This window comes from Prionailurus viverrinus, chromosome B4, assembly GCF_022837055.1.
Source record: "Prionailurus viverrinus isolate Anna chromosome B4, UM_Priviv_1.0, whole genome shotgun sequence".
Classification (NCBI taxonomy): domain Eukaryota; kingdom Metazoa; phylum Chordata; class Mammalia; order Carnivora; family Felidae; genus Prionailurus; species Prionailurus viverrinus.
Genome location: NC_062567.1, coordinates 117,796,678 through 117,823,833, shown reverse-complemented (window position 1 = coordinate 117,823,833; position 27,156 = coordinate 117,796,678). Strand labels below are relative to the sequence as shown.

At 37.6% G+C, this 27,156-nt stretch overlaps 1 protein-coding gene across 2 annotated transcripts in view; it reads left to right on the top strand.

The window, feature by feature from the left end:
- ANKS1B (ankyrin repeat and sterile alpha motif domain containing 1B) overlaps nucleotides 1-27,156 on the top strand; it is a 1,101,801-nt gene that overhangs the window by 154,938 nt on the left and 919,707 nt on the right. For both annotated transcript variants that reach the window (XM_047867387.1, XM_047867386.1), the window contains exons 2-3: nucleotides 14,657-14,737; nucleotides 23,719-23,875. In XM_047867387.1, coding sequence (XP_047723343.1) covers nucleotides 14,657-14,737; nucleotides 23,719-23,875 — 238 coding nt within the window. The remainder of the gene's footprint in view (nucleotides 1-14,656; nucleotides 14,738-23,718; nucleotides 23,876-27,156) is intronic.

The following is a 27,156-nucleotide window of genomic DNA, read 5'->3' as shown; positions in this document are numbered from 1 at the left end:
ATCAGCTAGTCAATTCCTATAAAACAAGCTTGCTGGGATTTTTTTTAAGATGAAATTTATTGTCAAATTGGTTTCCATACAACACCCAGTGCTCATCCAAATAGGTGCCCTCCTCAATGCCCATCATCCACTTTCCCCTCCCTCCCACCCCCCCCCATCAACCTTCAGTTTATTCTCAGTTTTTAAGAGTCTCTTATGGTTTACCTCCGTCCCTCTCTATAACTTTTTTCCCCCCTTCCCCTCCCGCATGGTCTTCTGTTAAATTTCTCAGGATCCACATAAGAGTGAAAACATAAGGTATCTGTCTTTCTCTGTAGGACTTATTTCACTTAGTATAACACTCTCCAGTTCCATCCATGTTGCTATAAAAGGCCATATTTCATTCTTTCTCATTGCCAAGTAGTATTCCATTGTATATATAAACCACAACTTCTTTATCCATTCATCAGTTGATGGACATTTAGGCACATTCCATAATTTGGCTATTGTTGAAAGTGCTGCTATAAACATTGGGGTCCAAGTGGCCCTATGCATCAGCACTCTTGTATCCCTTGGGTAAATTCCTAGCAGTGCTATTGCTGGGTCATAGGGTAGATCTATTTTTAATTTTTTGAGGAACCTCCACACTGTTTTCCAGAACTGCTGCACCAGTTTTCATTCCCACCAACAGTGCAAGAGGGTTGCCATTTCTCCACATTCTCTCCAGCATCTATACTCTCTTGATTTGTTCATTTTAGCCACTCTTAATGGTGTGAGGTGATATCTGAGTGTGGTTTTGATTTGTATTTCTCTGATGAGGAATGACGTTGAGCATCTTTTCATGTGCCTGTTGGCCATCTGGATGTCTTCGTTAGAGAAGTGTCTATTCATGTTTTCTGCCCATTTCTTCACTGGGTTATTTGTTTTTCGGGTGTGGAGTTTGGTGACCTCTTTACAGATTCTGGATACTAGCCCTTTGTCCGATATGTCGTTTGCAAATATCGTTTCCCATTCCGTTGGTTGCCTTTTAGTTTTGTTGGTTGTTTCCTTTGCAGTGCAGAAGCTTTTTATCTTCGAAAGATATGGGATTAGAGACATTGTGATATCTGTAGTTTTCATGCTTGTAGTGGTGTCTCTGGTACTTTGTGGTCCTTGCAACATTTCACTCACAGAGTCCCCCTTAGGATCTCTTGTAGGGCTAGTTTAGTGGTGATGAATTCCTTCAGTTTTTGTTTGGGAAAACCTTTATCTCTTTTTCTATTCTGAATGACAGACTTGCTAGATAAAGGATTCTTGGCTGCATATTTTTTTTTGTTCATCATATTGAAGATTTCCTTCCATTCCTTTCTGGCCTGCCAAGTTTCAGTAGACAGGTCTGCTACTACCCTGTGTGTCTACCTTTGTATGTTAGGGCCTGTTTATCCCTAGCTGCTTTCAGAGTTCTTTCTTTATCCTTGTATTTTGCTATTTTCACTATGATATGTCATGCAGAAGATCGATTCAAATTATGTCTGAAGGGAGTTCTCTGTACCTCTTGGATTTCAATGCCTGTTTCCTTCCACAGACCAGGGAAGTTCTCAGCTATGATTTGTTCAAGTACACCTTCAGCCCCTTTCTCTCTTCTGGAATTCCTATGATACGGATATTGTTCTGTTTGATTGCATCATTTAGTTCTTTAATTCTCCCCTCATACTCCTGGATATTTTTATCTCTCTTTTTCTCAGCTTCCTCTTTTTCCATAATTTTATCTTCTAATTCACATATTCTCTCCTCTGCCTCTTCAAACCATGCTATGGCTGCCTCCATTTTATTTTGCACCTCATTTGTAGCATCTTTTAATTCCTCATGACTATTTTTTAGTCCCTTGATCTCTGTAGCAGTAGATTCTCTGCTGTCCTCTATGCTTTTTTCAATCCCAGTGATTAATTTTATGACTATTATTCTAAATTCTTGTTCCGTTATATTGCTTAAATCGTTTATGACCAATTCGTTTAGCTGTCGCCACTTCCTGGAGTTTCTTTTGAGGAAAATTCTTCCATTTTGTCATTTTGATTAGTCCCTGCAGTAGCTCCAAACTGCAGGGCACTTCCCCTGTGGCTGTCTGGAGTAACTTGTGTTGGTGGGCGGGGCCGCAGTCAGACCCGATGTCGGCCCCCAGTCCAGTGCTGGGGCCAAAGTCAGACTGGTGTGTACCTTATCTTCCCCTCTCCCAGGGGCAGGACTCACTATCCAGTGGTGTGGCCTGTGTCTGGGCTGCTTGTACACTGCCAGGCTTGTGGTGCTTCTTCGATGGGATCTGGCCAAGGGTGTATTAACCAGGGTGGATCCGCAAGGTGCACAGGGGCGAGAGGGTCACGCTTAGCTCACTTTGCCATCAGTGGTCCCCTGCAGAAGGAGCCCTGCAGCACCAGAAGGGAGGCAGGCCCCTCGGAGGGATGGATCCACAGGAGCACAGCGTTGGGTGTTTGCGAGGTGCAAGCAAGTTGGGTGACAGGAACTGGTTCCCTTTGGAATTCGGCTGGGGATGGGAGAGAGAAATGGCGCTTGCCAGTGCCTTTGTTCCCCCACCAAGTCCTGTCCTTCTGTGGCTCAACAACTCTCCCTCTTGTCATCTTCTCGCCCTCCCTGCTCTCCGAGAGCAGAGCTGTTGACTTTTAAAATTCCAGATGTTAAGTCCCACTGGCTGTCAGAACTCACGCAGTCTGGCCCCTCCACTTTTGCAAGCCAGACTTTAGGGGCTCTACCTTGCCTGTGGGCTGCCCCTCCACCACCCTGGCTCCCTCCCACCAGTCCGTGTAGCACACACCACCTCTCCGCCCTTCCTACCCTCTTCCGTGGGCCTCTTGTCTACTCTTGGCTCTGGAGAGTCTGTTCTGCTAGTCTACTGGCAGTTTTCTGGGTTATTTAGGCCTATGTGGATGGAATCTAACTGATTGGCAGGGCAAGGTAAGCCCAGCATCCTCCTACGACTCCATCTTCCCAGGTCTCCCACCTTTATTTTTTAAGAGAGAGAGAGAGAGAGAGAGAGAGAGAGAGAGAGAGAGAGAGAGAGTTGGGGAGGGGTAGAAAGAGGGAGACAGAGGATTCAAAGCAGCCTCTGTGCAGTGAACACAGAGCCCTATGCAGGGCTTGAACTCACGAACTGTGAGATCATGACCTGAGCTGAAATCAAGAGTTACCCGCTTAACCACCTGAGCCATCCAGGCCTCCCCACCCCCCCATTGTGATTTTTAATTGTATTTCCTGGATGATGAGTGATGTTGAGTATCTTTTCATGTCTCTTTTGGCTATCTGTATGCCTTCATTGGAGATATGTCTGTTCATGTCCTTTTTCCTTTTTTTGGTTTTTCTTTAGAGAGACAGCATGAGCAGTGGAGAAGGGCAGAGAAAGAAAGAGAATCCCAAGCAGGCCCTACACTCAGGATGGAACCTGAAATGGGGCTTGATCTTACTACCCTTGGATCACGACCTGAGCTGAAAATGAGTGGATGCTCAATTGAGCCACTCATGAGCTCATTTTAATTGGATTATTTTTAATCGCATTATTTGTGTTTTCTTGGTGTTGACTTGTATCAGTTCTTTAAATATTTCAGCTAGTAAGTCTATATCATTTGCAAATATCTTCTCCCACTCAGTATATTGTCTTTTAGTTTTGTTGATTGTTTTCTGTGCAGAAGCTTTTTATTTTGATGTAGTTCCAATAGTTTATTTTGCTTTTGTTTCCCTTGCTTCAGGAGACCTATTTAGAAAAATATTGCTGTGGCCAATGTCAGAGAAATTACTTGCTGCCCTCTCTTCTAGGATTTTTATGGTTGCAGGTTTCACATTTAGGTCCTTAATCTATTTTGAGCTTATTTTTGCATGTAAGAAAGTGGTCCAGTTTTATTCTTTTGCATATAGGTGTCTAGTTTTCCCAGCAACATGTGTTGAAGACACTTTTTTCCCATGGCATATTTCTGCCTTCTTTATAGAACTTTAATCAGCCATGTTATTGTGTGTTTATTTCTGGGTTTTGTATTCTGTTCCATTGATCTATATGTGGTTTTGTGCCAGTACCATACTGTTTTAATTGCTATAGTTTTGTAATAAAAGTTTAAGTCTGGAATTGTGCTTCCTCCAATTTTCTTCTTCTTTTTCAAGATTGCTTTGGCTACTCAGGGTCTTTTGTGGTTCCATACAAATTTTAGTATTATTTGTTTTAGTTCTGTGAAAAATGCTGTTGGGATTTTGGTAGGGATTGCATTAAATGTGTAGATTGCTTTCAGTAGTATAGACAATTTTAACAATATTTGTTCTTCCAATCCATGAACATGGAATATCTTTCCATCTCTTTCTGTTATCTTCAGTTTCTTTAATCAGTGTTTTTTTTGTTTATTTTTTTATTTTTTTCACTTTATGAAATTTATTGTCAAATTGGTTTCCAAACAACACCCAGTGCTCATCCCAAAAGGTGCCCTCCTCAATACCCATCACCCACCCTCCCCTCCCTCCCACCCCCCATCAACCCTCAGTTTGTTCTCAGTTTTTAAGAGTCTCTTATGCTTTGGCTCTCTCCCACTCTAACCTTTTTTTTTTTCCTTCCCCTCCCCCATGGGTTTCTGTTAAGTTTCTCAGGATCCACATAAGAGTGAAAACATAGGGTATCTGTCTTTCTCTGTATGGCTTATTTCATTTAGCATTACATTCTCCAGTTCCATCCACGTTGCTACAAAGGGTCATATTTCATTCTTTCTCATTGCCACGTAGTACTCCATTGTGTATATAAACCACAATTTCTTTATCCATTCATCAGTTGATGGACATTTAGGCTCTTTCCACAATTTGGCTATTGTTGAGAGTGCTGCTATAAACATTGGGGTACAAGTGCCCCTATGCATCAGTACTCCTGTATCCCTTGGGTAAATTCCTAGCAGTGCTATTGCTGGGTCATAGGGTAGGTCTATTTTTAATTTTCTGAGGAACCTCCACACTGCTTTCCAGAGTGGCTGCACCAATTTGCATTCCCACCAACAGTGCAAGAGGGTTCCCATTTCTCCACATCCTCTCCAGCATGTATAGTCTCCTGATTTGTTCATTTTGGCCACTCTGACTGGTGTGAGGTGATATCTGAGTGTGGTTTTGATTTGTATTTCTCTGATGAGGAATGACGTTGAGCATCTTTTCATGTGCCTGTTGGCCATCTGGATGTCTTCGTTAGAGAAGTGTCTATTCATGTTTTCTGCCCATTTCTTCACTGGGTTATTTGTTTTTCGGGTGTGGAGTTTGGTGACCTCTTTACAGATTCTGGATACTAGCCCTTTGTCCGATATGTCATTGCAAATATCTTTACCCATTCCGTTGGTTGCCTTTTAGTTTTGTTGGTTGTTTCCTTTGCAGTGCAGAAGCTTTTTATCTTCATAAGGTCCCAGTAGTTCATTTTTGCTTTTAATTCCCTTGCCTTTGGGGATGTGTCAAGTAAGAGATTGCTATGGCTGAGGTCAGAGAGGTCTTTTCCTGCTTTCTCCTCTAAGGTTTTGATGGTTTCCTGTCTCACATTCAGGTCCTTTATCCATTTTGAGTTTATTTTTGTGAATGGTGTGAGAAAGTAGTCTAGTTTCAATCTTCTGCATGTTGCTGTCCAGTTCTCCCAGCACCATTTGTTAAAGAGACTGTCTTTTTTCCATTGGATGTTCTTTCCTGCTTTTCAAAGATTAGTTGGCCATACGTTTGTGGGTCTAGTTCTGGGGTTTCTATTCTATTCCATTGGTCTATGTGTCTGTTTTTGTGCCAATACCATGCTGTCTTAATGATTACAGCTTTGTAGTAGAGGCTAAAGTCTGGGATTGTGATGCCTCCTGCTTTGGTTGTCTTCTTCAAAATTCCTTTGGCTATTCGGGGCCTTTTGTGGTTCCATATGAATTTTAGGATTGCTTGTTCTAGCTTCGAGAAGAATGCTCGTGCAATTTTGATTGGGATTGCATTGAATGTGTAGATAGCTTTGGGTAGTATTGACATTTTGACAATATTTATTCTTCCAATCCATGAGCAGGGAATGTTTTTCCATTTCTTTATATCTTCTTCAATTTCCTTCATAAGCTTTCTGTAGTTTTCAGCATGCAGATCTTTTATATCTTTGGTTAGATTTATCCCTAGGTATTTTATGCTTCTTGGTGCAATTGTGAATGGGATCAGTTTCTTTATTTGTCTTTATGTTGCTTCATTGTTAGTGTATAAGAATGCAACTGATTTCTGTACATTGATTTTGTATCCTGCAACTTTGCTAAATTCATGTATCAGTTCTAGCAGACTTTTGGTGAAGTCTATCAGATTTTCCATGTATAATATCATGTCATCTGCAAAAAGTGAAAGCTTGACTTCATCTTTGCCAATGTTGATGGCTTCGATTTCCTTTTGTTGTCTGATTGCTGATGCTAGAACTTCCAACACTATGTTAAACAACAGCGGGGAGAGTGGACATCCCTGTCGTGTTCCTGATCTCAGGGAAAAAGCTCTCAGTTTTTCCCCATTGAGGATGATGTTAGCTGTGGGCTTTTCATAAATGGCTTTTATGATCTTTAAGTGTGTTCCTTCTATCCCGACTTTCTGAGGGGTTTTTATTAAGAAAAGGTGTTGGATTTTGTCAAAGGCCTTTTCTGCATCGATTGACAGGATCATATGGTTCTTATCTTTTCTTTTATTAATGTGGTGTATCACGTTGATTGATTTGCGAATGTTGAACCAGCCCTGCATCCCAGGAATGAATCCCACTTGATCATGGTGAATAATTCTTTTTATATGCTGTTGAATTCGATTTGCTAGTATCTTATTGAGAATTTTTGCATCCATATTCATCAGGGATATTGGCCTGTCGTTCTCTTTTTTTTACTGGGTCTCTGTCTGGTTTAGGAATCAAAGTAATACTGGCTTCATAGAATGAGTCTGGAAGTTTTCCTTCCCTTTCTATTTTTTGGAATAGCTTGAGAAGGATAGGTATTATCTCTGCTTTAAACATCTGGTAGAACTCCCTTGGGAAGCCATCTGGTCCTGGACTCTTATTGGGAGATTTTTGATGACTGATTCAATTTCTTTGCTGGTTATGGGTCTGTTCAAGCTTTCTGTTTTCTCCTGATTGAGTTTTGGAAGTGTGTGGGTGTTTAGGGATTTGTCCATTTCTTCCAGGTTGTCCTGTTTGTTGGCATATAATTTTTTCATAGTATTCCCTGATAATTGCTTGTATCTCTGAGGGATTGGTTGTAATAATTCCATTTTCATTCATGATTTTATCTATTTGGGTCATCTCCCTTTTCTTTTTGAGAAGCCTGGCTAGAGGTTTGTCAATTTTGTTTATTTTTTCAAAAAACCAACTCTTGGTTTCGTTGATCTGCTCTACAGTTTTTTAGATTCTATATTGTTTATTTCTGCTCTGATCTTTATTATTTCTCTTCTGCTGGGTTTTGGCTGTCTTTGCTGTTCTGCTTCTATTTCCTTTAGGTGTGCTGTTAGTTTTTGTATTTGGGATTTCTCTTGTTTCTTGAGATAGGCCTGGATTGCAATGTATTTTCCTCTCAGGACTGCGTTTGCTGCATCCCAAAGCGTTTGGATTGTTGTATTTTCATTTTCGTTTGTTTCCATATATTTTTTAATTTCTTCTGTAATTGCCTGGTTGACCCATTCATTCTTTAGTAGGGTGTTCTTTAACCTCCATGCTTTTGGCGGTTTTCCAGACTTTTTCCTGTGATGGATTTCAAGCTTTATAGCATTGTGGTCTGAAAGTATGCATGGTATGATTTCAATTCTTGTATACTTATGAAGGGCTGTTTTGTGACCCAGTATGTGATCTATCTTGGAGAATGTTCCATGTGCACTCGAGAAGAAAGTATATGCTGTTGCTTTGGGATGCAGAGTTCTAAATATATCTGTGAAGTCCATCTGATCCAATGTAGCATTCAGGGCCCTTGTTTCTTTATTGACCGTGTGTCTAGATGATCTATCCATTTCTGTAAGTGGAGTGTTTAAGTCCCCTGCAATTACCACATTCTTATCAATAAGGTTGCTTATGTTTATGAGTAATTGTTTTATATATATGGGGGCTCCCGTATTCGGCGCAGAGACATTTATAATTCTTAGCTCTTCCTGATGGATAGACCCTGTAATTATTATAGAATGCCCTTCTTCATCTCTTGTTACAGCCTTTAATTTAAAGTCTAGTTTGTCTGATATAAGTATGGCTACTCCAGCTTTCTTTTGACTTCCAGTGGCATGATAAATAGTTCTCCATCCCCATGGTCTCAATATGAAGGTGTCCTCAGGTCTAAAATGAGTCTCTTGTAGATAGCAAATAGATGGGTCTTGTTTTTCAATCCATTCTGATACCCTATGTCTTTTGTTTGGCACATTTAGTCCATTTACATTCAGTGTTATTATAGAAAGATATGGGTTTAGAGTCATTGTGATGTCCGTAGGTTTCATGCTTGTAGTGGTATCTCTGGTACTTTGTCTCACAGGATCCCCCTTAGGATCTCTTGTAGGGCTGGTTTAGTGGTGACGAATTCCTTCAGTTTTTGTTTGTTTGGGAAGACCTTTATTTCTCCTTCTATTCTAAATGACAGACTTGCTGGAGGAAGGATTCTCGGCTGCATATTTTTTCTTTTCATCACACTGAAGATATCCTGCCATTCCTTTCTAGCCTGCCAAGTTTCAGAAGAGAGATCAGTCACAAGTCTTATAGTTCTCCCTGAATATGTTAGGGCACGTTTATCTCTAGCTGCTTTCAGAATTTTCTCTTTATCCTTGTATTTTGCCAGTTTCACTATGATATATCATGCAGAAGATCGATTCAAGTTACGTCTGAAGGGAGTTCTCTGTGCCTCTTGGATTTCAATGCCTTTTTCCTTCCCCAGATCAGGGAAGTTCTCAGCTATTATTTCTTCAAGTATACCTTCAGCACCTTTCCCTCTCTCTTCCTCCTCTGGAATACCAATTATGCGTATATCATTTCTCTTTAGTGCATCACTTAGTTCTCTAATTTTCCCCTCATACTCCTGGATTTTTTTATCTCTCTTTTTCTCAGCTTTCTCTTTTTCCATAATTTTATCTTCTAGTTCGCCTATTCTCTCCTCTGCCTCTTCAATTCGAGCCGTGGTTGTTTCTATTTTATTTTGCAGCTCGTTTATAGAATTTTTTAGCCCCTCCTGACTATTCCTTAGTCCCTTGATCTCTGTAGCAAGAGATTCTCTGCTGTCCTCTATACTGTTTTCAAGCCCAGCGATTAATTTTATGACTATTAGTCTAAATTCACTTTCTGTTGTATTGTTTAAATCCTTTTTGTTCAGTTCATTAGCTGTTTTTATTTCCTGGAGATGTTTTTGAGGGGAATTCTTCCGTTTGGTCATTTTGGATAGTCCCTGGAGTGGTGTGGACCTGCAGGGCACTTCCCCTGTGCTATCTTGAGTAACTGGAGTTGGTGGGTGGGGCCACAGTCAGACCTGATGCCTGCCCCCAGCCCACCTCTGGGGCCACAGTCAGACTGGTGTTTGCCTTCTCTTCCCCTCTCCTAGGGGCGGGATTCACTGTGGGGTGGTGTGGCCCCATCTGGGCTACTTGTACACTGCCAGGCTTGTGGTGCTGGGGATCTGGCGTATTAGCTGGGGTGGGTAGGCAAGGTGCACAGGGGCAGGAGGGGCAGGCTTAGCTCGCTTCTCCTTAGGTGATCCACTTCAGGAGGGGCCCTGTGGCAGTGGGAGGGAGTCAGACCCGCTGCCGGAGGTGCGGATCCGCAGAAGCACAGCGTTGGGTGTTTGCACGGTGCCAGCAAGTTCCCTGGCAGGAACTGGTTCCCTTTAGGATTTTGGCTGGGGGATGGGCGAGGGAGATGGCGCTGGTGAGCGCCTTTGTTCTCCGCCAAACTGCGCTCTGTCGTCCAGGGGCTCAGCAACTCTCCCTCCCGTTGTCCTCCAGCCTTCCCGCTCTCGGAGCAGAGCTGTTAACATATAACCTTCCAGATGTCAAGTCCCGCTTGCTGTCGCAACACACTCCGTCCGGCCCCTCCGCTTTTGCCAGCCAGACTCAGGAGCTGTGCTTGGCCGGCGGGCCACCCCTTCGCCCCGCCTCCCTCCTGCCAGTCCGTGTAGCGTGCACTGCCTCGCCACCCTTCCTACCCTCTTCCGTGGGCCTCTCGTCTGCGCTTGGCTCCGGAGACTCCGTTCTGCTAGTCTTCTGGCGGTTTTCTGGATTATTTAGGCAGGTGTAGGTGGAATCTAAGTGACCAGCAGGACGCGGTGAGCCCAGTGTCCTCCTACGCTGCCATCTTCCCTCTGATCCTTCTTTAATCAGTGTTGTATTGTTTTCAGAGTAGAGGTCATTCACCTCTTTGGTTAATTTTATTTTTAGGTATTGTATTATTTTTGGTGCAGTCATTAATAGCTATTGTAAATAGGTCTTTCTGCTGCTTCATATTTAGTGTATAGAATTGAAGCAGATTTCTGTATATTATTTTGTATCCTTTGACTTCATGGAATTCATTTCAATTCTAGGTTTTGGTGAAGTATTTCAGGTCTTGTATATATAGTATCATGTCATCTGCAAATAGTGAAAGTTTTACTTCTTCTTTATTAACTCAGATGTCTTTTCCTTCTTTGTGTTGTCTGATTGCTGTGGGTAAGACTTCCAATAGTACGTTGAATAAAAGCAAGAGTGGATATCCTTGTCTTCTTCCTGACTGTAGGGGAAAAGTTCTCAGTTTTTCACCATTGAGTATGATGTTCATTGTGGGTTTTTCATATATTGAGGTATTTTTCCTCTATACCTACTTTGTTGAGGGTTTTTATCACAAAGGATTCTGTACTTTGTCCGATGCTTTTTCTGATCCTTTTGAAATGATCATATGGTTTTTTATCCTTTCCTTTTTAAAAAATATTTATTTATTTTTGAGAGAGAGAGAGAGAGAGAGAGAGAGAGAGAGACAGAGCATGAGCGGGAGGTGGGGAGTGGGGCAGAGAGAAAGGGAGACACAGAAGCTGAGGGAGGCTCCATACTCTATCAGCACAGAGCCCAACGTGGGGCTCAAACTCACGAACTTTGAGATTATGACCTGAGCTAAGGTCAGATGCTTACCCACTGAGCCACCCAGGTGACCCCCTTCATATTTGTTATTAACCGTATTATGTATTTGGTTTCTCCCATGTTGGGTGCAAAAATACTTAAATGATTTTTATATCTTTTTGTTGAATTGTTCCCTTTATGATTATATAGAACCCTTCTTTGTTTATTTTTACAGTTTTTATTTTAAATTCTGTTTTGTGTGATAGAAGTATTGCTACCCCAGCATTGTTTTGCATGATAAATATTTCTCCATCCCCTCACTTTCAGTATGCAGGTGTCTTTAGGCTTGAAGTGAGTCTCTTGTAGGGCACTATATAGATTCATCTTTTTTTTTTTAATCTACTCTGTCACCATATGTCTTTGCAGCATGTAGTCCATTTACATTCAAAGTAATTATCAATAGGTATTTGTTGCCATTCTGTTACTTGTTTTATAGTTGTTTTGGTAGTTTTCTCTGAGCCTTTCTTTCTCTCTTTGATGATTTACTGGCTTTCTTTTAGTGATACTCCTTTCTCTTTATTCTTTATATATGTATTACTGGTTTTTGATTTTTGGTTACTGTTAGTTTTGTATATAACATCTGCGTATAGTAGTCTGTATGAAGTTGATGGCTGATTAAGTTTGAACCCATTCTTTACTCCCCTCTCCAGCATATTTCACATATATGGTATTATATTTTACAACAATTTATTTTGTGAATCCTTTGGCTGAATTTTACAAATATACTTATTTATACTGCTTTTGTGTTTTTTACTTTTCACACTCTCACTTATGGTCTTTCATTTATACTCAAAGAGTCCCCTTTAATATTTATTGTAGGGCTGATTTAGTGGTAATCAATTCCTTTTTTTTTTCTTTTTTATTTGTCTGAGAAACTCTGTATCTCTCCTTCTATTCTGAATGATAGTCTCCCTGGATAGAGTGTTCTTGGCTGCAGATTTTTCCCTTTCAGCACTTTGATATATCATATTAATCCCTTTTTGTCTTCAAAGTTTCTACTAAAAAATCTGTTGGTAGCCTTATGGAGTTTCCCTTGTATGTAACTGTCTTCTTTTCTCTTGCTGCTTTTAAAATTCTCTGTTTATATCACTACTTTTTGCCCTTTTAATTACTATGTGTCTTGGTATAGACCTCCTGGGGTTGGTTTTATTGGGTAACTCTCTTCCTCCTTTTCCATATTAGGGAAGTTTTCAGCTATTATTTCTTTAAATAAATTTTCTTCCCCCCCCTTTTTTCTCTTCTCTTTCTGGTATCCCTCTAATGAGAATATTATTATGATTGTGGAGTGTCTGAATTCCCCGTCTACTCTCATTTTGCAGCTTTTTTCTCTCACCTGCTAAGCTTGATTACTGTCCATTATTTTTTCTTCCAGGTTGCTAATTCATTCCTCTACTTCTTCTAGCCTATTTATTCTAATAGAATAATTTTTTTTTTTTATTTTCAAGAAAGTGAGAGCATGTGAGCAGGGGAGAGGGCCAGAAGGAGAGAGAGAGAGAGAGAGAGAGAGAGAGAGAATCTTGAGAAAGCTCCATGATTAGCATGAAGCCCAATGTGAGGATTGATCCCACAACCCTGGGATCATGACTTGAGCCTAAATTAAGAGTCAGACCCTTAATGGTCTGAGCCACCCAGGTGCCCATCAAGTATATTTTTCACTTCAGTTATTATTTTCTTCATCTCTGATTGGTTCTTTTTTAACTCTGTGTTAAGAGTCTGGTCTCACTGATGTCCTTCACTCTTTTCTCAAGTCCAGTGAGTATCTTTATGATCATTACTTTAAATTTTCTTTCAGGATATTACATATACCTCTATTGCTTATGTCTCTTGCTGTGATTTTGTCTTCTTGTTTCATTTGGGACATAATTCTCTGTCATCTCATTTTGCCTGTTTTTGTCTGTTTCCTTGTGTTAGAATTGTCAACTAGTCTCTTGCTCTTGAGAGTAGTGAGCAGGGTGTGTACTTATAATGAGGTGGCAATTGTCCTCCTCCACAGGGGACATGTAGCTGCTGCAGAGACTCAGGCTGGCAAGGGAACTCCACAGTGTGTGCAGGTGAGGGTTGCAGTTTTAAAAAGGTGCCAGGGTCCTCCACAGTAGGTTGGGGGAGGTAGTGTTGGCAAGATTTGCAATGGTCTGGGAGAGGGGACCTGCAGCACCTAAGGCAAGTGTGGCTTTAAAAGGGGGCAGGGTGCAGTGTAAGCACTAAGTAGTGAATGCATGCACCCTGCTGTTTCTGCCACTGCACAAGGCTATGTGATTATGCTGGGGAGTGGGGGGGAGATGGCACCTGCCAGCTCTTTTGTTCCTGGAGAAGTCCCTCAGGAACTCTGAAATTAATAACTGACTCTCCCTCCTGTGCACCCCAGATGCACCCTAGATGTTTTTCAAACTGCTGCTTCTAAGTGGTGTCTTTGAGAACTATTTGTTGTGTGTTTCTTTAAGGGCAGGGACTCATTTTCCTTTCACCCTTTGTGCTTGCTCTCCCAGAGCCCAGCCACTGATTTTTAAGTTCCAGGCTTTAAGTCCTGCTTGTTACAGGAACTCATGAAATTCAATTCCACTGATTTTCAAAGCTAAATGCTGTGGGGATTTGTCTTTCCCAGACTTTCCATTGTGATAGTCTCTTTGTCACCTCTCTACATGCCTGTGTTGCAGCTCCCTCCCTCTGGTGACCAGACCCAAGGGGTTTAGCTCCCTACTGTATGTATGCCCTTCCTACCCTATTCGATGTGACCTTTCCTTGATATTTAGGTGTGGGGTTTGTTCTGCCAGTCTTTGGATCATTTTCTACATTATTTGTGCTGATGTGAGTGTTATCTAGTTATATCTGTGGGAGGAGGTGAATTAGGGTCCTCTTCTGCCACCTTCCCTGGGGCTCTCTAGACCTTAGTTTTGAGGGCTTTAATATTGTCATGAATGCCAGATAAAGTAATTTTTTGGTCTACTTTAGGAAAAGTGGCTTTCAATTCCTTATGTTTTCAAATGCTAAAAATAGTTTCTATAGTAATAATGTCAGGATAAAATGGGCTATTTTATGTAGTTACATTGTCTCTAAAATATGTTGTTTTGTAAAATGATAACTTGAGAACTGTTAGAATCTTCTGGTTTACAGCAGTCCAAATCTTCAACTATATTTTCAAGTATGAAATACTTATTTTCTTGGTAGCGTTTAAATAGCAAGAAGAGTTTATATATTCTTCCCATAATGCAGAAATATCTTTTAACTTATATAAATCTCTGCCATCTTAGAAGGGTTGTGTTAAAAGGGAGGAGGCAGGTGTTATGAATCTTTATTCTTTGGTATAAACTACAGTGGCTGAGTGTTAATTGCTTCCAATATTTAAGTAATGAAATAAAGGAATAGGGAATTTTTGTATTCAGATTTTAATACATGGCAGTAGGCCTACATTCACTAATAATTTCTCTACATCAAATAAATTATTGTTCCAAGGAGAATACATGAAAGATGGCATTCATTTTCTACATGACTAAAATTTTCATATGCAACATGCTGCTGGCTGTGGGACTATCAGGCTTCTTTGTTTTTCAAAGCACGATTCTGCTTAACTGTTAACTCTGCACTTGTGCTTTATTTGCAGCATCTGGCGAGGCCCCAATGTAAACTGCACAGACAGTTCGGGTTACACTGCTTTACACCATGCAGCCTTAAATGGACATAAGTAAGTGCTCCTTATTTGGACTAGAATCCTTGTGTATGTAGTTACATGTGATGAACTTTATTATATTGATGAGACCTGTCTCATGTTGCCAGGAGTCCCTTGAGCTTAGGTGAATTTGAAGAGGCACCAGGGGGCAACACTGACAAGTTAAACTTGGTAGGAATGTTGCCGTGGATGATTATGTGCAGAGTGTAAACTGAGAGAATTGTCGTAAAATAGTCAAATACCACACGAAGAGAATGAAAGAAGTGATAGGACATGTTAGTTATGCATAACTTATGGGAAGGAATGGGATAAAACCTGTTATTAATGCCTCCCTACCTTTTTGGGTGTCTTTATCAAACATGGGGAGTATTCACCAAGAGTAAAATCTTGATAGATTCTTACTATGAATATGAGTCACAGGCATTTATATGAACCACTTCAAAATCTTTCACATTTACTTAAAATGCTTTTTCTTTGTTATTCAAGATAGTCTTTCTGGTTTTTAATTTCTTTCTGTGGAATTATGTTTCAGTAATGTGATAGCCTACAATATGGACAATGAAATAATGTGTAACCATAACCATCACTTCATTTCTAGTATTTGACCTACTTTACCTTATGGTTTTGTGCCAGAGTCACAGTGTGAGGAGTCCTTTGAATGATTCAGATGTCCTGTCTTACCCCATCATAGAACAAAAGGCGTTCTTTTTATGTCAGTCTTTCTTATCTGTTTTTCCTTTGCTCTAATGGCCCAAATTAGTCTTCCCAGATATGGATCATTTCATTTCACTTTAGTTTTTTAGATGTGATAATATTGCCTTAAACATGCTACATACAAAAAAAAATTAAAAATTCTGGTTACCTTTTGCTTTCCCACCTAACCTTTCTTTTATTCTATGAATTGAGACACAGGATCAAGTCACACTTGATCACATTTTATGGACTTAAAGTTTTTACACAAGAAACTTATCATTTTGCCATTTATCATTGTGATATTTTTAACTTCAAACTTATTGCAGAAACCTAGCATTATCATTCTGTTTAGATATGGAGATATATCTATATCTACGCATATGTAATTATATACGTAATCATAATGTTTTGTCACTTGGATTCTTAGTATTAGAATTCCCAAAATACATTTCTATTTATCCACTCCCTAGTCTATATTGAATCATCTTATACCATGTAACTTAGCACCTTTTATTTGCTGGATATTTTTCAAACTTTATTGTTGTCCTGATGAATTCATGTGTTCAGATTGCTATCATTTGAATGTTTTAAAGGAATTACTATTTTTTCTTCTTTGTACCTGGGTCATCAGGAATAAAAGCAAATGAAATCAGCCCAAGAAATACAATGTTGATGGCTTCTTTGGTCATCTTAATTGTCATTCCTAATTCAGAGGAAATTCCAGTTGGGAAAATAACTGGAAAGACTATCAAATCTAATGGACAGAAGATCTTAGGCCTGAGCATTGGAGCTATACTGCTTTTCTTGTTCTATCATAGCTTGTCATTATAAGTACTTCTCAAAATAATATTTCAACATGGATTAGCATTCATATTCCTCCATGACTTTCCATGTTTAGGAAATGTTATTGTTCATACATGATGACCTATGAAGTTCTAACTTCTAACCATTGAGATATGGTTCCCTATGCCCACTGCATAATTGTTTGTTTCTATTAGCAATTTACAAAGTAAAGATAATTTAAGTGAATTGAATATCAATCATTAAGATTGTGACCATAAAGAGATGAGTGATTTGACCAGATATCTTTTAAGATCTCTTTGATTGCAGGTATTCTCTGAGAATTATATATCTCTGATTTTATATGAAGATCCCATCTTTTTAACATTTTCTAGAAAGATTTTACTCAGTGTCATTGTACAGGCATTGGAAAAAAGCAGGAAAATTTCTGATCCCATCTTCCCATCTCTGCTGGTTATGTGACCTTTCCCCATTTAATTAACCCATCTAGTGCTGAATTCAGTGTACTGAATACATAGGCTGGATATTTCTCATTGTTCCTTTCAATGATTACATTTTATGATACACTGCTTTTGTATTTGTGGCTCAGTTATGTACTGTGATGCTAAAATTCTGAAATTTACATTTCCATCTAGAGTGTAAGATTTATGGACTTTAAATTACCCATGGATTTTTGTAATTAGAGATGATTTATTCAACCCAACCCCCCTCCCCTCATGGAGAAACAAGACCATTCTGGATAAATGACATAGTGGTCATTTAGATATTAAGGTGGGGCTGTGTCTTGAGTTTAAGTGTTTTAGTTCTAAGTGCATGCCTTTGCCAATACTGTACATTATCTTCTCTTTGTGACTCTGCACATCAGTTTCCTAAACTCTTGCTTGCTTTCCTCTGTTCTGTTGTCTATTTCTGGACTGCCTCCCATCAACTAGTATGTTCATTCAGAATGCTAATTTTAATATTGGTTTAAGAAGATATATTTGAAGGACAAAAAATGTCATAGAATATATCTCAGAGCCAGAGAAGAATGTTTTTTCTTTTCTTTGCTTTTGCTATTCTCACTTAGCAAGGTAATGAGCAATTGATTATTTTGTATTCTTCCCAAGCATGCGTTAGCAGTCAGCACAGAAACACATCATTTCCATGTTTGTTGCTATTGTTGTTGTAGCCATCATCTGTAAATTGTGTCTGAAAACATTATGATTTCTAGGCTAAAGTTCATGGAATCATAGAGCTAGAAGTATTATTACAGGGTTCTGTAGTTTATTCTTTTCCTTTGAACACAGGCTTTTCCTTTACCCTCAACACATGGTCTAAGCCTTCGTACTGCAAATTATGCCCATATTATATCCTCTTATTTTGTATGTTTTACTGGAAGCTCTTGTTTATCAACTCTAGTTAATCCTCAAACAGAATAGGACCTTATACCTGAAATACATTGTTTCATAATGAACAATTCATCTCACTTAGCCAAATCAAGACACAATAGAAAATGTACTTCTGTTAGTGATTTCCTGGGTCATTTGTAATTGCAGATTAGAAAATTATTACCTTCAAATGATAGAAAAAAACCCCCACCGTCAGTAGAACAAAATCCACTAGCAATGATTATAAATTATTTCAGTAGATAGGCAAGAGACCTATGTCTGTTTTTCTTTTTTAAAATATGGAGGATTCATTTTCTCTCTCATGTATTTCTGCCACAAATTTGGTTCTCTTAATTCTCTTCCTAGTAGACATTAGCCAGCCAGCTGGCCTGATTTTCTGCCTTTCTTCTTGTCTCTCACCCTCCTTCCATCACTTCTTTCTTCCCTACCTCCTTCCCTTTTTCCTTCCTTTCTTCCTTCTATCGCTTCTTCCCTCCCTTCCTTTCTTCTTTCCTTTTCCTTCTTCTGTCCTTCCCTTTTCTCTTTTTCTCATCTTTTCTTTTTTTTAAATAATAATCTTATTGTTCACTATAAAGTTTTAGTAAACATTTGTATTCATATTTCACTTCTCCTCTTCTTGGCAAATTATTCCTTTCCTTTTTTTCTTAAGTTTCATCTCATTAAACTATATTGGGCACGTTGTGATTCTTGGATGCTGTTTTGAAAACTGTCAGCACTAAATTGTTACGTTTATATCTTTGAAATATATGTGTCTTTGATATGCGTGGGGTTTAAGTATTTTCTGTTCTTGCCTCATTCTTTGAATGTTTAATGTTTGGATTCTAGACTCCATTATCTGAAATCCAAATTGTATCTCAAATTGTATCTAGAATCCAGATGGTAAGCTATGTGTACGTTTGATTCACTCTTTCTTAGGTTTTCTAATGAAAGGAGAGAACTTCCTCTAAAAATTTATATAGTCTGGTCCATGAAATTTCTCTTTGGATAACCTAGAAATAACTTGGATATAATTGCTTCTTTCCTGGATAAGGATATTAACTAGTTAAAATTTGCTCTTATTCACTTTCTCTGGAAATCTATGAGAGTGAATTCAGTATAAAAAGAAGCTCCAGCCAGAAAATGGAGTGTATGTCCTAGAGTCTTTTGACCATGTTGAATGCATTTGCAACTCTGTTTCTGTTAAGGAGAAGTAAAATCTTCAAGAAAGTCTGAAATAAAAAAAGGCCTTAATTAATTTGAGAATTTCATTAGTTTGTTACTACTATATCCATATAAAAATGACTTGTGTTTACTTCAGAGTTATTTAGACTACTAACAAGTAAGGGAGGATGGAACAAAATAAATGTCTTTGGTTATGATTCAATTATAGGGAAATTTGCTTTTGAGGTGAAGAAATTTGAATGTTGAACCTTCACAATGAACTTAATTTTGCTCAGAACATATCCTGAAACTTCTTAAAAGACATTTCATATTAATTAGAAGTGTATTTATATCTATCAGAAAATGAAGCAAATTAAATACATTAGCAAAAATCAATACTTTTAGAATTCCTATTTTTACCTGAACTTCTATATTAGCTTCAGGCTGCAAAATGTTGCAATGATTTAAATTATGTTGTTATTAAATTTAATTTACTCCTGGGAAATGGAGTTATTTTTTCTGTGATCTCATCAACCACATTAACTTTAGGATGTTAGAGCAATTCTTATTTATCAAATGCTGTATATAAGAAAGAATGGCACTTTATGGTTAAGATATAGAGGTTATTTCTCTGCTATTTTATAAACTTTGTTCATCAATATTACTTAATATTTCATGCCTACTAACCTAGCACAGTCAACATGTTCATTTGTTGATACCACTGGAAGATGTAAGGTACAACTTAAATAAAAATGAAAATTAATAATACTAATTTGGGGGGATCCTAATGTTAAATAAATCCTTTCAGCTTAGATACTATAGATAGTACCCCAAATTTAGTTTATTCTTAATGAGTCTGGATGAAAAGGGCCTGTTTAATACATATTACTTGTAATATACATGTACAAGTATACATCATTTCTTAATATACATCATAAGAAAGATTAATGGCAATTTGTTGGTTAATATCTTATTTATGATTCAGTAAGACTGACAGACACAGTTTTGATCAGAAATATAACTTTAGGGATGCCTCGCTGGTTCAGTCAGTATAGCATGGGACTCTTGATCTTGGGGTTGTATGTTCGAGCCCCATGTTGGGTGTACAGATTACTTAAAAATAAAATCTTTAAAAAAAAAGAAATATAGCTTTATATTTCACAAATATGTTTTCACATTAGAAACCTGAGCCATGCCAGTTCATTAGCTGATATCTTTGAATAAGGTGAAAGGTACAACTTAAATAAAAATTTAAACACACATTTAAATTTACAAAAAAACAAATATAATAAAATGAATAAGTTTTTTAAAAACTTAAATATAATAGTGTTTAGTTAGGATCTTAGTGTTCACCAAAGGCAATTTCATAGGCATACAGATTAGTTTTTTCAGATTTAGATATTAGGTACTGGTAATACATAATACAAATGTCAGTAAGTTAAAATTTTCACTATCTCACCAATCTTCCTGATAAATAAAGAATAAATGTATATTACATACATTATTAGAAAATGTCAACAGGACTTGAGCCAAGGAACAAATGAAACTCTGAATGGATTTTGTGGAGTAAGAGAAAATAGGATTGATGAACCCCTTAAACTATCTTCTTTACCCTTTGAAAGGAAATGGTTTTAGAAGTTTCAGAATATTTTTTTTTATTTGGTTAGGCATTGAGGAATAAAGTTAAAATTCTTCACATAAGTATCTTTCTCTGATAAATGAATTTGGAGAAGGCTATTTTGTGGTAGTGTAAATTCCACTTTTTAGATCCATATATTTAACTGTATCTTCTTTTGGTATCATTTTACCTTTTATTTAAATACTGAAATCTTTCATTAAAAAAATTGCTGGGATTGGTAAACATTGCTGTAGCTTGCCTTGAGAATATGTGTGATTGCATACAAATTTACAGTCATACCTGTTTTTCATTTGATTCACACCACAACCCATTCAGATTGTCAGGAAGACGTAGTCTTTAAATTCTATTTTAATAATACCTGAAAGACTGACAGAGGTTATTTGATTTGCTCAAGATAACCAAATTAGTAAATAGTAGAGTTGGTACCTTAAACCAGATATTCTGATTTTTAGCTGCTTTTGTTATTCATAGGTCTTGAATCCTTTTTACCCCATTGTAGCTATTTATCTCAGAATGGAAGACCCTATATAGTAACTCTTGCATGGCAGAGAGGTGAGGACAAATATATGAACTGGACAAGCTTCAAGTGTCATTTGGATTTTCAGATTTCATTTTTACAAAGGTGATTTGCTGGAAGCATTTCTATTTTGAAAGGATTTTATTTTTACTTGGGGCAAGAACTAATATTTTCGTATAGTGCTTTACTGTTTATTGAGTGGCTTCTTTTCTGTGATCTCAATTAAAGCTCCTACCAATATTGACCAGTAGGCATTATTATTATTATTATATCCCCTACAGAAAAGAAAAAGAAAACTGAGCCTAAATAATTTCTCTAGGGTCACATCATTAGGCAGTTTGTGTAGCTGGGACTCAAATCCAAATTTTCTAAATTCAGATTTTATAATACTGGTTCTTAAAAAGAATATTAAAATGAGATTTATTCTTATTTTCACTGACATCTTATCATTAGAAAATCTAGGACTCCTTGGAACTTTAATATTTGTACAACATTTTTTTGGTTCTTTTTCATCATGATTTCATGCATTTATCTGTTAAATCTAGTGTTTCATGTGTGGGGAATGAAGAATAGTTTTCCCTTTACCATTCAAGATTCTTGGTTGAGGAACTCTTCCCTCTCCCCATAATAAAAAGATAGATTAGCAGGAGAAAAACAAGAAGTTTAGTTACATGTATACCTCTTGTATACATGGGAGATAACCCAGAAAAACGGAATTAAACTGAATTAATCCCCTGAAATGGCCCTTGCCACCACCTTAAATACCATTGCCTGCTAAAGATGAAAAGATATTTGTCAAAGAGAACCAGTTATGGGAGGTTAGGAGGAAAAGCGCAGTAAACAAGGTATGGGATTGTTGTACAGATAGAAGTTGCTACCTTCCTCCTTGATAATTCTAGAGATATAGAGTCCTTTTTCATTTTCTGGCACAAAAAAAAGGGAGAGAGACTTCCTTACAAATGGCGATTTCTGTTATAAATTTAAATGTCTATTACAAAAAGGTAACTTTTAGTCCATTTTCAGAGCTTTTCCAGCATCTACTCTTTCTTGAAAGTAATGAGCCTAAAATCATCCTTATGCCAAAGAGACATATTTTGGGGTGGTATATTCTGCTCCCCTTCATAAGTTTAGATCACATTCTGGGCATTATATTTTACTTTTCACTGTAATGTTTGTGTTGTATCATGTCTATTTTGTATGTTTGTAGGGGGTAGCTATTATAGTTCTTAACTATTCAGACTTCCTCCAATTTTTCTCATTTGTTACTTACATTTAAAGTCTGGCTTCATGAAATACTTAAATTTAGCTCTTTGTGTTACATTTGTTCTTACTACCAGTGATTTGTTATATATGAGAAACAACTTTAGAATTTATTGTAATTGCATATGTATATATGCATGTGTTTGTATATCTGTCTAGGATTTCATTAAGTGAATTTAATAGATTTATTTGCTTCAATTTAATTGCTTCATAAATGCTTCCAGGTAAAAGTGCATTTTTTGTTTAGAGTTACTGTTTTTGATTGTTTGATACAAAATTCAATATAATGTGTACCAAAACTTGTTAACTGTTCCTGAAGTTGGATATTACAGTTCAGAATTTTTGCTTTGAAAATTTGTTGGGTATTGGGTACAAAATACTATAGGTAGGGTATGTTGAGTATGAATTGATATTGAATCAGTAGTGGAACTTGTCTCATGAATGAATTTCCTTCTTGAAACCATTTTTAAAGAAAAAAATATTTATTGATTGATTTTGCGAGAGAATGCATGTATATACGTGTGTGGGAGGGGCAGAGAGAGGGAGAAAGAGTACCAAGTAGGCTCTGTGCTGTCGGTACAAGTCCAGTGCAGGGCTCAATTCCATGAACTGTGAGATCATGACCTGAGCCAAAATCAAGAGTTGGTTGTTTAACCAACTGAGCCCCCCAGGCACCCCTTGAAATCATTTTTTTTAAGCTTGGAAGGGAGAGATGAAGGAGTGCAGAAGTATGAATAACATATTCATAATATGTTGTATGCCATGGCTGAAAAATTATTAAACTTTCCCCCCCTTTCCTGCTGTCTGCTTTGTCTTTTATATGCATTTTCAATTTATTATTTCCACTCTTTGCAGGAATGATGTATAAATTCTCTAAAAGTCTCTTGGTAGCATGATTTTTTTTTTTTTTTGTAAATAAGGAGTTTGCTTATCCTCAGCTTTTCCTTCACACTAACTCTCAGGTATGGGCTGTTTGGGAAAAAACCCTTTTAAAAAAAATAGGAAGAGGTATTTTTATTTTTACTTTATTTTTTTATTATTATTTTTATTTTTTTTTAATTTTTGAGAGAGAGAGAGATAGAGAGTGACCAGGGGAGGGGCAGAGAGAGGGAGACACAGAATCGGAAGCTGGCTCCAGACTCTGAGTGCTCAGCACAGAGCCCGACGCGGGGCCTGAACCCACGAACCATGAGATCATGACCTGAGCCGAAACCAAGAGTTGGATGCTTAACCAACTAAGCCACCCAGGTGCCCCGGAAGAGGTATTTTTAAAAAAATGTTTTACTTGTTTCATTCAGTTATGAAATTAGATAAATGTTTCCCAAATGAATTCTATTAAGGACTTTCATTGGTTAGTTAGTGCTCTGTTTGTGTATGTGGTGTTGGTGGTTTTCCAGGTAAGTAAAATAGCCAAATGTTGAATAGGCTAACACTTAAACCCAGTTTTATGTCTCTTACTCTCAATTGCCAACCAGCAACTGGTATACTTTCATTGTTACCTGTTTAATGAAATCTGTGTGGTTAGCATATTTTCTTTTCTGTTTTTTTTTTCTTCTAGGGACATAGTTCTCAAACTACTTCAGTATGAGGCATCAACAAATGTAGCAGACAACAAAGGCTATTTTCCCATTCACCTGGCTGCCTGGAAAGGAGATGTAGAAATTGTGAAGATTCTTATTCATCACGGACCATCACATTCTAGAGTCAATGAACAGGTGCACTTGTCAAATGTTTGTTCATGCTATTGTGTTTTTAGTTTTGCAAAGTAAGGTAACAGTGAAGAATTGATAATTTTTGTCTTTACTCTGCCAAAGCTCTTTTCACTGCTAAATTTCCTAAAGGAGAAATTGTAAAGTTCCTTTGCACTTGTATTAGTTACATTGGCACTAAGTTGGGCATTTATAAAGATATTTGTTAATAAGAGAATCCCACATAAAGGAAATAATTGTCATATTTTTGATTGCCTTATATAAGCATTCATTTTGTAGTTTTTGAATAAGATAGAACAGAATTCACATTTGTAATATGAATTAGAGCTTTTCTTTTTCTTTTTCTTTTCTTTTTTGAGAGAGAGAGAGGAGTGTGTGTGCACCATCAGGGGGGTGGGCAGAGGGAGAGGGAGAGAGAGAATCTTAGGTAGGCTCCACACCCAGCATAGAGTCCAACAGGGGGCTCCATCTTGTGACAGTGAGATCATGACCAGAGCTGAAATCCAGAGTCAGTACTTAACCGGCTGAGCCACGTAGGCACTCCGAATTAGAGATTTTCTTAATAAAATTTTAAATGCTAAAACATTGATGATGGATTCATTGCAAAATGCTTCCCGTGTATGTAGCACTTTCACAGTAAATAGAATTTTGTGAATCAAAATGCAAAATACAGTATATACAGTTGCTAGTCATAACTGTAAATATTAAAAAAATTTTTTTTAATGTTTTAATTTATTTTTGAGATAGAGACAGAGCATGAGCAGGGGAGGGGCAGACAGAGAGGGAGACACAGAATCTGAAGCAGGCTCCAGGCTCTGAGCTGTCAGCACAGAGCCTGATGCGGGGCTCGAACTCACGGACTGTGTGAGATCATGACCTGAGCTGAAGTCGGACACTTAACCGACTGAGCCACCCAGGGGCCCCACAACTGTAAATATTTTTAAGTTAAAAATTTCCTGTGCGTATGCCCAGAGTGAGTTGAATAAAACCCAGCAGCAATATAATGACAGAGAAAGTAAAAATATTTGCAAGTGCATAATATCCATATTACACATAACTGACATATTAAGAAAGGAATGCCGGTCTCTCTATTATAAATAAATAAGACCCCCAGATTCCAGAAAGTAAAATATGGTCCCCTAATACAGTATGATAACAAACATCTTGAGCTCTGCATGCCCCCTACTGTTCCCATTTTGTAAAACTATATTTGAAAACCAGCATGCAGTCCAACAATTGAATTACAACCGTGGCATTAAGCTGCAGGTTGGCAGTTGTCCAACATCAATGCAAGTAGGTTACTCTAGGGCAAGCACATCTAATAAAGTGCAATTAGCATACTGTTCAAATGCATACAGACTTTGCAAGCCTTTGACTGAAATTCAGACTAAAGAATGAAAAGTAACCATAGCTCTAACTATAAACACCAAAGGGAAGAAAAATACATTTTTCCCCCAGAAAAATGCACTTGTAGAAAGTTCCTGTAGGTAGGGAAAATGTTTTATTAATTGGAAAAGTGTATTACTAATATTCATCACAAAATTTCTATGCTTATAGGTTATAGAATGCAGAATATTTTTTATGCAAATATACTCATAAATTCAATATTTAAAAAATGAGAGATATGTCTATCTTTATCAGCATATCATGCTGAAGGGAAATTTTTGGGAATGCTGTTATGTTTGTCAGAAAATCAAAAGTGAAAAGATCATTTGTGGGATGAGCCATCTGGTGGTTATTCTTAAAACTGTCTGAATGCCCCAAAGTGAACCTGAAATAATAAGATGCAAAAACCATCCAAGGTTAAAAAAGAGGATGCTAGTTTTTACAAGCAAAATATTTTTTAAATGGCATGAAAATAAAAAAAACACTTAGAATTAATTTATATTTGAAAGTTGTTTTGTCTTGTGGTTTCTACGGGAAACAAATTGAAAATTTCTTGTGATTTTTAATACCTTGTTTTAATATTTGTTTTTTATATGGTACTCCTTTAGCACTGGCCTATTTCTATCATTCAGTGTCATTTCTCCTAAAAGTTTCTGATGTGGGAATTTTATTTTCATAGCAACTTTTCATTTTAGGTTTATTTATTTCCCCCTCTGAATATGACAGAAATATACTAGTTACTTATAAACCTTTATGTATTTAAGCAATAGAGGGAAAGAATAAAAATGGTAATTAACATATACTGAGACATAAGATAGCCAGGTTATGCTAAGCACTTTCACCTATAATATGTTATTTAGTTAATTCTCACAACCTCTGAAGTGATATTATACTCCCATTTTATAGGTGAGAAATCAGGCTCAGTAAAGTTACATAACTCATCTAAGGGCACACATTACTGAATTACTAACAGTCAGACTTGGACTCTAATTCCAGAGCCCTCCACAATAGCACATTGGTATTGTCATTGTAAATCCGTTGCTTATGGAGTATTTACTATATGCCAGGTGATGTGCAAAGTACTTCATCTATGTTATCTTACTAAGCTCTACTGTAGCCTGATGAAGTAGGGATTAAATATTGTTCTTATTTTATATGTGGGAAGCTACCTTGGAGAGATTAAATAACTTGCCCATGATATCACATCTACTAAGAAATGCAGTTGTCATTAGTTTTTTTTTTTTTTGATAATTTTTTAAATGTTTATTTATTTTAGAGAGAGAGAGAATGAGAGGGGGGAAGAGGGGAGGGGAGGGGAGAGAGAGAGAGCGAGCATGAGCAGGGGAGGGACAGAGAGAGATGGGGACACAGAATCTGAAGAGGCTCTAGGCTCTGAGCTGTCAGCACAGAGCCCAATGCGGGCTCAAACTCAAGAGCTGTGAGATCGTGACTTGAACTGAAGTCGGAGCTTGACTGACAGAGCCACCCAAGCACCCCAAGAAATGCAGTTAGTATTTGAAGGCAGGTTTTTCCGATGCAAAGCTCAAGCTCTTAGCCAATAATACTCCGTATTATTATAGTAAATTATGTGTAATTGTCAGGGCTTCATTCTGATTTCTGAAAGTAGTCTTTGGTTTCTAATACACCTTTCTTTAAAAATAATTCTGTCTTATATATTGATATTTAAAGTTTACAAAGCATTTTCCTATATCCTAAGGTTTATAGAGAGGATAATATTCTAATTTTACAGATAAGATAGGTTCAGAGAGATTGAGTGGTTTACTATTGCTTGTAAGTGTGGGTTATTAGCACTTCAACCTAGGTCACCATTTTATACTGCTCTAAAATTAGTGGTCAGTTTAGGGCAACATAATTTTGAAAACAAAGTAGACCTTGCCCTG